This window comes from Microtus ochrogaster, chromosome 2 (assembly GCF_000317375.1).
Source record: "Microtus ochrogaster isolate Prairie Vole_2 chromosome 2, MicOch1.0, whole genome shotgun sequence".
NCBI classification, from domain to species: Eukaryota; Metazoa; Chordata; class Mammalia; order Rodentia; family Cricetidae; genus Microtus; species Microtus ochrogaster.
In genome coordinates this window covers 14535234-14546016 of record NC_022010.1, presented here as the reverse complement: position 1 = coordinate 14546016, position 10783 = coordinate 14535234, and the positions used below count along the sequence as shown (strand labels likewise).

The window sequence follows — 10783 nt, the reverse complement described above, 5'->3', positions numbered from 1 at the left end:
TGGCTAGCTCTTACATATTGATCTAACCCATTTCTATTAATCTGTGTAGCCCACGAGCTGGCTTACCAGGAATGATCTTAACCTGCGTCTGCCTGGAGTGGGAGAATCATGGCGACTCCTTGACTCAGCTTCTTTCTCCCAGCATTCTGTTCTGTTTTCTCCGCCTACCTATGTTTTAACCTATGAGGGCCAAGCAGTTTCTTTATTGTTTAACCAATGAAATGAACAGATTGATATATGACACTCCCACATCAAAGCTCTTAGGATTTGCTGACAGTGAAGACAGAGGCAAGTTCTTTGAGGTCTTGTAGAGACTCCTCAGCCCTGGAGAGACAAGACACATACACACTCAGCCAGAACCAAACCCTTCAGAAAAGCTGGGCGGTGGTGGCGCACGCCTTTAATCCTAGCACTCGGGAGGCAGAGGCAGGCGGATCTCTGGGAGTTTGAGGCCAGCCTGGTCTACAAGAGCTAGATCCAGGACAGGCTCCAAAACCACAGAGAAACCCTGTCTCGAAAACAAAAACAAAACAAAACAAAACAAAAAAAAAAAAAAAACCAAACCCTTCAGAAAATGACAACCTCTGTCACATAAACTAAGCAGATGGTAGGTAAGTGATTGAGATAAGGTGTGGATTTCTGATTATTTATTTATTTAAATGATTTTTTTTCCAGACAGGATTTCTCTGTGTAGCCCTGGCTGTCCTGGAACTCTCTCTGTAGACCAGGCTGGCCTTGAACTCACAGAGATCCACCTGCCTCTATTTAAAATTTATTTTATGTTTATGAATGTTTGCCTGAATGTCTGTCTGTGTGCCACATATGTGTTTGATGCCTGAGGATTCAGAATAGAGGATCCTACCCGCTGGAAGTGGGGTTAAAAGATGGTTATAAACTGCCATGTAGGGCTGGAGAGATGGCTCAGAGGTTAAGAGCACTGGCTGCTCTTCCACAGGTCCTGTGTTCAATTCCCAGCAACCACATGGTGGCTCACAACCATCTGTGATGAGATCTGGTGCCCTCTTCTGGCCTTCAGGGATACATGAAGGCAGAATACTGCATACATAATAAATAAATAAATAAATAAATAAACAAACAAACAAACTGCCATGTAAGGGCTGGTACTTGAACCTGGGTCCCTGTTCTCTCTTGCCCAGTTTCTGACTATTTTTGGAGTGTCATTATGACCCAGAGGAAAGTATGCTGATGTGCTAATATTTAGCACCTCCCAGTATGAGCTTACGTGGAAATACGGTGTTTATGGATGTTATTATTATTAGTTGAGATGAGGTTACATTAGCAAAAGGTAGTGTCCGCATTGCAACACAACACACACCTCAAAGGGGATAAGAGATAGTCTATTCCGGACTTGAGAGATGGCTCAGCGGTTAAGGGCAGTGGCTACTCTTGCAGGGACCCAGGTTTAGTTCTCAGCACCTACATGGTGGCTCCCTGTGGCGGACTTCTCGACCAGCAAGAAAGAACAACCACCACACGAGGATTCTTCTCAGATCACGCTTTAATGGAGTGCCCTTGGTTGAAGGAGAGCAGAAAGCGAGGGACAGGAAGTGAGGGGCAGGAAGCGAGGGCCCCCCCCCCCAGAGCACTAAGGCAGCTGCTTATATAGGGAGTAGGCACACGGGTCGCCCTGTGATTGGCTGCCACCATCAGCTGACACTAGACTGTGTTGGGATAGGCCCAAGGACCCTTATCCAGCGCATGCGGGAAGCGGGGGACATGCAGCTCCCAAAGGCATAGCCAAATATGGAGTTATTTATTTCCAACAAGACAGGATGTCGGCACCATCTTGTAATGGCGATCCTGTCTGGCTCCCTACAGCTCACAATCAGCTCTAGTTCCAGAGCGTCCTTGAGTGCCAGCACACACATGATGCACAGACATGCAGGCAAAGCACTCATATATATGATATAAAATAAATGTTTTTTTAAAAGAGAGATAATTTATTCTGAGGCCAAATATGATAGCCCATGACACAGGAACAGAGATTTAGTACCCCATATCCCAATGGATAGCAGTTTGATGCAGTTTTGATGGTAACTGAACAAAGAAAGTCATAAATCAAGACACTTAAAAATACACTGCAAAAAAAACATTGAGTTATAGACAAGTGGAGACATCCTAGTTCTAGGCCTGAGATGCTACCTGATGACACCTTCAGTCTTTGGCCAGCAGGAATTAAGATTTTATTCAGTTAATAGGTTTCAGAAAATTTTATATGTTAGGTCTGATGCAGAGGTGGGCAAGCCATGGCTGTTTAGCCCCCTAAATGAAAGCCCACGATAAACCGTAATTAGTCTCTGGACCTGCAATATCCCGGCCTCTCCACAATCACTGAAGTTCTAATCAGTTACCCAGCTTTGCAGAGGGTTCAGGAGAAGGTGCAGCTTCTTTCTGGAGCTCTCATTCATAAGCGAGGGCACACAGAGAGGCCCCTCGGCCGCAGGTCAGAGAGTGGAACAATGCAGCTGAAAGCTAAGGCACACCTAGGGTGGACAGCCCCTGCCATGAGCCGCTAGGCAGCAGGGAAGGCCTCTCTACCCAGGCTCTCAGGTGGGGCAAGGCGTTCCTAGCACTTCTGTTTTAGGTTTGTAGCCTCTTAACTGTGAGAGAAGTGCATTCTAGGGTTTGGGCTACCCACTTGTAGTGACTGCAGCCCTATGAAACTAATGTTAAGGGGGTGCCTCTTAAGTAATTAATCAAGTTAACAGGATCTTAGTGTGTAGTCCCAGTGAGCCTGGAACTCACTCTGTAGACCAGGCTGGTCTCAAACTCACTGAGATCTGCCTGCCTCTGCCTCCCAAGTGCACGCCACCCAAACTTGGTCTGCAGAATGGACTTTTAACCATTGAACCACCTCTCCAGCCCCTACAGGCATGGTTTGATATTTCGCTTTATTTTGCTTAATTTTTTGAGACAATCTTGCTATGCTGTCAAGGCTGGTGTGCAGTACCACACCTGGCTGCAGGTACCCTGTGAATGAGGCTCCAGGAATGGGCTAGAAGCCACTACATGAAGACTCAGAGGGAAGATGCCAAGTTGTGATGAGATTTGTCTGGAGAGCTGGAACCAGGGCAGTTAAAATAAGAGGTGTGGCTGGAAAGGCAGGCTGGTGCAGCTCCTGCTGGACTTTGCAGGGAAAGGGAAGTAACTGCATTCGATAAACTTAGAGGTGGTGGTGTCTTCTGAATGACAGCAGCAGCTGTCAGCAGTCACCTAGTGTCATAGAGGACAGGAATCTAGGCAGTATTGGTTGCAATAAATACCAATGCCAATGTGAGCTGTCAGAGCCAAGTCTGCATTTTCCCACCCTGCCCTTGACCTTATTACACGGTCACTGTCAACTCTGGCATTCCAAGACGCTGGTTTGGCCTCCTGGGTCAGGCAATGTTAAGGGGTACATGATTTTTACCTCCCCCAAATCTTTTTCCACCCCACTCTCCCCACAGACACAATCTAAGTAACATAAGCCACAAATGCAGCTTACAGATAAGCCCTCCACCCACTCTGAGGAGAAACGTACTACACAGGAGCAGGAGAGGAGGCTGATCTAATCAAGAACGTAAAGTTGAGCCGTCCACGCGGGCGGAAGCAGGGAAGCGAGTGCGCACGCGCGGACCCCACCCTCTATCGAGGGGTGGAGCTGGCGCCGGGGCGGGGCTCGTGACATCAGATGCGCGCGTGGCTCCGGCTGCGCAGGAACAGCTGGTGCCTCGGGAGGCGGCGAGTGAGAGGGCGGGCGTGGGGTGTTGGTGCCCGGTCGGGCCACGCTGCGGGAGCCACCGCCGCCTTGCATCATTGCACCATGTCCGGGCAGCTGGAGCGTTGTGAGCGCGAGTGGCATGAGCTGGAAGGAGAATTTCAGGAGCTGCAGGTAGGGCCGGGCCACCTGGTCCTGCAACTCTGCTACTACCTGCCGTGTGGTGCCTTCCCCACCTAGCCACCCCAGCCCCCAGCCCCGGAGGTGAAGGTGGGGCGATAGGACCCAGAGGGTGGTCCAGGCTGTGCGTCCGATAGGCTGGTGGGTGGCTTGGCACAGCCCCTTCCTATTTCCCAGGGCTTCGGCTTCTCAACCTCTTGGGGCACCCAGTCGAAGCCCCCATTCTCCCGCCCTCTCACTTGCTCTTTGCTTCACGCTCCCCCTTCGGTGCAGAAAGTTGGTCTCTGGCTCCTGAGGATAAGTTCTAGGTGTGTTCACGAGGAAATAGTGACGCTCGGAAGGACACCAGACCAGCCCCCACGCAGGGGTCTCCCTCAACTCTGCTACAGTCCAGCTGCCGCTGGCTGCTCAACTACTCTCTCTCTCTCTGCTAGCGGGGCAGCCCTTCCTGCAGCTGCGCTTTGAGAGATGCACTCAGCAGTTTTCACCTTGATCAGAGATCACAGTCGTAGCCCTGTCTTTGGGGGGGGTCTGATGTGGTTCTGCTTGTAGGCTGCTGCAAGCCGAGTTTGTCATTCTGGATGGCAGGCATCTGTCAGTTGACAGCTGGCTGCCTCACCCAGCGATAGAGGATTGCACCCAACCCTCACCCTTTGACTCAGGGCTTTCCACCCGATAGGTCGAAGGTGGACCTAAGAGCTGGCTCTGGGAAGAATGGCATCGCGGTCTCATCAGGAGGGTTCTTCTCATAGGGTCCACAGAGGCCTCCGCTGTGTGCTCCGGGGACTAGAGACTCAGGAAAACTGGGGGATGTCCAAGAGGAAGAACACACGGTTCCCTCTCGAACCACTGGGTTGCCTGAAATCCCTCCCACCCTCCTCCCCTCCGTAGAAACGTTGTCATTTCCCCTGTCCCTATAGTTCTGCCTTGTCCAGAGGAGGATGTTGTCCAGGGTGCTGTGATTGGTCTTTCTAAAGTGAGGCTGTAAGGTCCTGATGTAGGTGCAGCGGGATGCTGGTGAGCCTGAGCAGCAAGGCTCAGGTACCCAGGTACGAAGGTACCCAGGTACGAAGGTACCCAGGTATGAAGGCTGTTATCATTTCGTGGTCTCCCCGGCACACATGGGTGGGTTGGTGCCTCCTCTTTCAGATCTAGGCCTTGGATCCCTCATGGTTCTCTGGGGCCCCTTTGGTTCCACATTCAGGGAGAAGACGCAGCCACTTAACAATCTGTCCCACTGGGCTGCAGTGGGTCTTAGAGTTGGGAGTGGGAGAAGAGGTTCCCCAAGTGGGACTTTTGTTCAGAGTTCTTCCTTGTGACTTGCTTTTAAAACTACAAGGAGGAGGAGCCGTGCACTGCAGAACTCTGCAATTAATGCAATTAACAACAATTAGGTAGCAAGTCTTGGCAGGCAGATGTTGCAAAGGAATCCTTTGATTTGTTATGTTCTGGCTTGGACAGGAAGGTGTCATGACGTGTCCGGTGCTGGGTGACCAAGGACCGGGAGTTAGGAGTTGATCCGGATACCATTGTGAGGTGTTGAGCAGCAAGCATGGTAGAAGGACCTGCGGAGTGGAGGTGGTGGAGTGTCAGCTCCTCGGAGCCTCCTTTGAGGAAGAGGCACCCAGCTGGTGCAGGCCTGGTGGTCAGCTGCTGAGTTCAGCAATGGATGGCTGCTTGGGGCTCATTTTGCTTGTATTTCTGTCTGTGCACCACACGCATGCCTGGTGCAGAAGAGGGTGTCGTCGGATCCTCTGGAACTGGAGTTTCAGTCAGTTGTGAGCCACCACGTGGGTTCCAGGATTTAAACCTGGGTCCTGTTCAAGAGTAGCCAGAGCCCTTAAGCCACTAAGTCATCTCTCCAGTCCTCTTATTTATTTACTTATAGTTTTGTGTCCCTTTGTGTGTGTATGCCATGAATGTGTTGGTGCCTGTGAAGGCCAGAAGAAGAAGATGGTGTTAGACCCCCTAGAACTGGAGTTACCTTTTAATATTTTTATTTTTTATTTTATTTTTTCGAGACAGGGTTTCTCTGTAGCTTTGGCGCCTAAACTGGAACTAGCTCTTGTAGACCAGGCTGGCCTCGAACTCCCAGAGATCCTCCTGCCTCTGCATCCCAAGTGTTGGGATTAAAGTCATGTGCCACCACATCCAGCTGCCTTGTCCCAACTCTACAGTTTTTATTTGAAGAGGAAGAAACAGAGGAAACTGAGGGGTGGACATGCTGATTGCCCTAGCTGGGATCGCACAGTTATTCCACTCTGAAAGTTAGTGCTGGAAATGTCTTGAATCTGCCTTTTGTTGTTGTTGTTTGCTTTTTGTTTTGCACACATGGGAATTTTGAACTCCTGGGAAGAAAGTGTCCTAAGTCCAGGGTGTATGTTGTGTATATGTTGAACAGAGATTCTGATGAGAGACATTTATGGGGAGACAAAGGTGATATAGCTGTGTGTGTATGTCTGTGTGTGTCTGTGTGTCTGTCTGTGTGTGTCTGTCTGTGTGGGGGGAGTGGGTCTGGCTGCTGGAAAAGTTAACAATAGCAAGGACTTTTTTTTTTTGTCATGAAGAAATCCTGATTAGCCAAAGTTTTCCTGCATCCTCCTAAGAATCTAGGATCGCGGCTTCCAGTTTTGCACCTCTTCATTTCTGCGGGAGATGTGTTTTGTCTATGTTTTACCTCTCCTTCCCTTTTTGGACTGTGTCTCAGACCCTGGAACATTTCAAAGGTCTTTGGAATCCCCCTTCATCTAAAAGAGCCCTAGGGCAGTGCATGGGATTTAGGGAAAGGTCTGTTTTCTGTGGACTTGGCTTTACATTTCCTGTGGCTTTGCTGGACTAGGGACAGCGGAGTCCTCACCGGGACTTAGTGTTTAGGTGGTCGTGAATCGAGCATCAGTCAGATATCAGCAGGCACCTGGCCCCCTGGCCTGTTTGTGATCAGAAGGTCACGTACAGACACCGGGCCTGTAGATTTAACGATCAGTTTCTGCCTTACATCACTGGAAACCTGACCCCATCCTTCCCAGCACAGGAAGCAGCCTTTCTCAGTGTCTGGCTTCAGGGATCACTGGGGCTTTGTACACCATTGTAAAGACTTGAAATGGGCAAGCCACTGGCTCCAGACCACAAAAAATAAAAATAGGGGGTGAGCTCAGATACGGGAAGATCAGCATTATCTCATTAAGACCCCAAGAAATAGAACCTAGGGTTAAGTCTTTTGCCTAAGGCCTGTAAGATTTGAAAATAGACGGTTGAGCTCCAGCACCTGCATATTCTCCTCCCCCCAAAAGATTTCTGTTTAATTATGTGTGTATGTATGTGTGTGCACACACACGTGTGTGTGTTTATGCACACGTGAGTACAGGAGTTCAAGGTGTCCAGAAGACAATGGCAGATCTTCCGGAGCTGGAATTGTGAACTGCCCGGTGTGGGTACTGGGTCCTCTGCAAGAGTAGCAAGCACTAGTAATGGCTGAGGTGGCTTTCCACACACACACTTTCTAATTATAAAACTGTACATTTGCCGGCGGTGATGGCGCATGCCTTTAATCCCAACACTCGGGAGGCAGAGACAGGCGGATCTCTGTGAGTTTGAGGCCAGCCTGGTCTACAAGAGCTAGTTCCAGGACAGGCTCCAAAGCCACAGAGAAACCCTGTCTCGAAAAACCAAAACACAAAACAAAACAAAAAAAACCTGTAAGTTTATAGCCGGGCAGTAGTGGCGCACACCTTTAATCCCAGTACTCGGGAGGCAGAGGCAGGCCAGCCTGGTCTACAGAGTGAGCCCCAGGACCACATGGAACATAGAGAAACCCTATCTTGGAGCCCCTTCCACCGTGTACATTTATTTATGTGTGTGCGTGTGTGTTGATGCCACGGCACATGTATAGGAGGCCAGAGACCAGCTTGTGGGACGTAATTGTCCCTGTTTAAGGTTCGGGGTTGAATTCAGGTCATCAGGCTTAGTAGCAAGCTCCCTTCCCTGCTGAGCTGTCTGGTCCTGGAGTCTATGTCTCTCTCTTTAGAGGCAAGAGGCAAGGTCTTTCCATGTAGCCCCAGCTGTCTTGGAACTCTCTCTGGGAGTCCAGGCTGGCCTTGAACTCAGAAATTTTCTTCCTGCCTTTGCCTCCCTTAGTGCTGGGATTAAAGGCGAGTGCCACCACTGTCCCTGGCCAAGTCTGTACTCAAGGCAGATCCATGTAGAGGTAAGTCTGGTTGGCCTTTGCTCTTCTTTTATGTTGGCTGCCCTGGGAGCCTCTCACTTTAGAAGCAGGTGTAGTAGAAAGAAGGCTGCTGGGGAGTCAGGATTCCCTGGGCCCAGGTCCGCCTTCTGTTGCCACAGTCTGGCATCTGACATGCAGCAAGCCACCACTCCGAGCTCGACAGAGACCGGCAGTAATGCTGTCCAGTGCCATAGTGAACTATGTGACACATGGCTGTCCCGTTGACTCCACGCCACGGCCCCTCCTTTCTATACATCGGGAGTAAAGCTGAGTGAGGAATTTGGAAATCATCCAGTTAGTTGGCGGGGCATGGTGGCGGGAGGCAGAGGCAGGAGGACCTACTGTGGGGCTGAGAGTTCCAGGACGGATACATAAATAAAAAAGAGAAGGAAACTCTTCAGGTCAGAATTTGAACACAGGTCTACTGTTTGATTCAGACGCTCCTGTGCCCCTACACAGTGGGCGCCGGGGTATCTATCTCAAGAATTCCTTAAAACTCTAGGAGGAAAGCTTTTTGTAGTTGTTTTTTTTTTTTTAACATTTATTTACACTTGGGAGAGAGCTGTGAGCCATAGCAGATAAATGTGTGGCATCAGAGGACCTGGTTCTCTGTCCACTGTGTGTGTTCCAGCCTTGGTGGCAAGCACTTTTGCCCTCCGAGCCATTTCACTGGCCCCTAGAAGGAAAGTGTGGAACTTACTGGGTCTCTCTGTTTTTGTGGAACTTCCTTATGCCCGGTTAAGACTCTTAGTTATAACTCTTAGCGACAGAACCCAGTTCTCTGGTTTTTAGCCAAAAAAGGAACTCCTGAATTGGGAAGTCCAGAAGAAATGACTGTAAGCAGGACGGGATCCAGGAGCTCACTTGTGTTGGCCTGTGTCTCTCTTTGTCCCCTCACTTGGGTTTCATTGCCAGTCAGCCTTCCTCCTTGTTGTGATGACGGTAGCTAAGGCCAGGTATGGTAAGAGGAGAGGCCTGTGTGAAATGGACACACGCAGAATCTCAGCTTTCAGGAGCTGAGGCAGGAGGATCCTGAGTTCAAGGCCGTCTTTCTGAGACCTTGTTCCTATCCAGCTGTCCTGCCATCACTGTACTAACTTGACACTGGTCATTCGTCTGCCTCTGGAGTCTGGGAGTGGGGTCCGTGGGGTTCCTGGAATAGGCGGTGGGGGGGGGGGAGTGATTCCACACAGGGAAACCAGAAAGGTTTTTTTTTAAAAAAAAAAAAAACCAGAAAGGGGTGATGGAGAACCTTTTTTTTTTTTTTTTTTTTTTTTAATTTTGGCTAAAGCCATGTAATAGAAATTGTCTTTATCTGCCGGGCGGTGGTGGCACAACATGTCTTTAATCCCAGCACTCGGGAGGCAGAGGCAGGTGAATCTCTGTGAGTTCGAGACCAGCCTGGTCTATAAGACCTAATTCCAGGACAGGCTCCAAAGCTACAGAGAAAACCTGTCTCGAGAAAGAAAGAAAAAAAAAAAGAAATTGTCTTTATCTGTGATTCTCAAACTGTGTCTTGGCAGCCCTCCCCACAAGTAAGGATAATTACAAATGTCAAGGCAAACAGTGAAATGTCAGATCCTGGGTAACCTGCCATTCTTCTCACTGTCATGTCTTTGTAGCAGTGCGAGACCATTTCACACAGGCCTCTCCTCTTAGCCTTTATCCAGCTGAGGCAAGAGCGAAGCCATAACTCAGTCAGCCCGTGATTGCAGAGTGTCACCACTCACCCATTGTCTTACCCTGACTCCTTGCTGCACACCCACGTGTGCAATCCTATCCCTGTCCTATGGCAGACATCACCTGTCAATCCTGGCACTACATGACTCAGAATATTTCCCAGTACGGGAATGACAAGTTTGAGGTGAAGTGAACTTGCCATGTTTGGTTGTGTTTCCATGGTGATAGGTCCTCCTTAGGGAAAGTCAGCATCCAAGAGCCTCCTTGAAGATGCTTTGGACAGCAGGCTCCATGGAAGTAATCTCTTAGATGTTTACGACCAGCCAGTGGCACAGCTATAAGGCAGCGTGCACTCTGGTGGTGACCCTGGCTCTGTTGCAAGCTGCTGGATTGACACCAACTGCTAATGCCCCTGGGCCAGAGCTCGTCTGTAGGTGCCATGAGATTTACCTGTCTGGAGATTCCTGTCTGGGATGTTGGCGTGGACGAATAGCTTCCCTGTTCTGGATCTTGAATTGCATTGTTAAGAAGGTGGTTCCAGATGGTTCACAGTCCTGCTGGGACCTGGAGATGGCAACCTCACCTTCCCACAGGAGTGGAGCATGGGGCCTCAGAGGAAGAGAGAGGTGGCCTGGATTTGTGCCTCGTTGGAAACTCACTTGTTTGTGTCTTCTAAGTGTGGCAGGTGGCAGTTAGGCACGAAGGAAAGACTCTAGGGGCGTCCTGGCTTACAGAGCTGTTAGCCTTTTTGTTTGTTTGTTTTTTAATCCAAATGCAATCTCATCCACATTTCGTTAAGGTTAGGTTTTGTTTGTTTTGCTAAATTTATTTCTTATGGATGGGGCATATACTACAGTGCCTTGTGGAGGTCAGAGGGCAAACTTGTGTTTATGTGTGTGTGTTTTCTGTGCACGCCTGTGTGCTCCTGTGCACTGTGGAGGTCGGAGGACAACTTGTGTTTACGTGTGCATGTTCTCTGTGCA

At 49.6% G+C, this 10783-nt stretch overlaps 1 protein-coding gene across 5 annotated transcripts in view; it reads left to right on the top strand.

The window, feature by feature from the left end:
• Positions 1–3718: 3718 nt before the first annotated feature.
• The window catches only part of Tmem120b (transmembrane protein 120B), a 36245-nt gene continuing 29180 nt past the window's right edge, over positions 3719–10783 (top strand). For all 5 annotated transcript variants that reach the window (XM_026784240.1, XM_005344428.2, XM_026784235.1 and 2 more), the window contains exon 1: positions 3719–3892. In XM_026784240.1, coding sequence (XP_026640041.1) covers positions 3824–3892 — 69 coding nt within the window. In that variant the 5' untranslated portion in view covers positions 3719–3823. The remainder of the gene's footprint in view (positions 3893–10783) is intronic.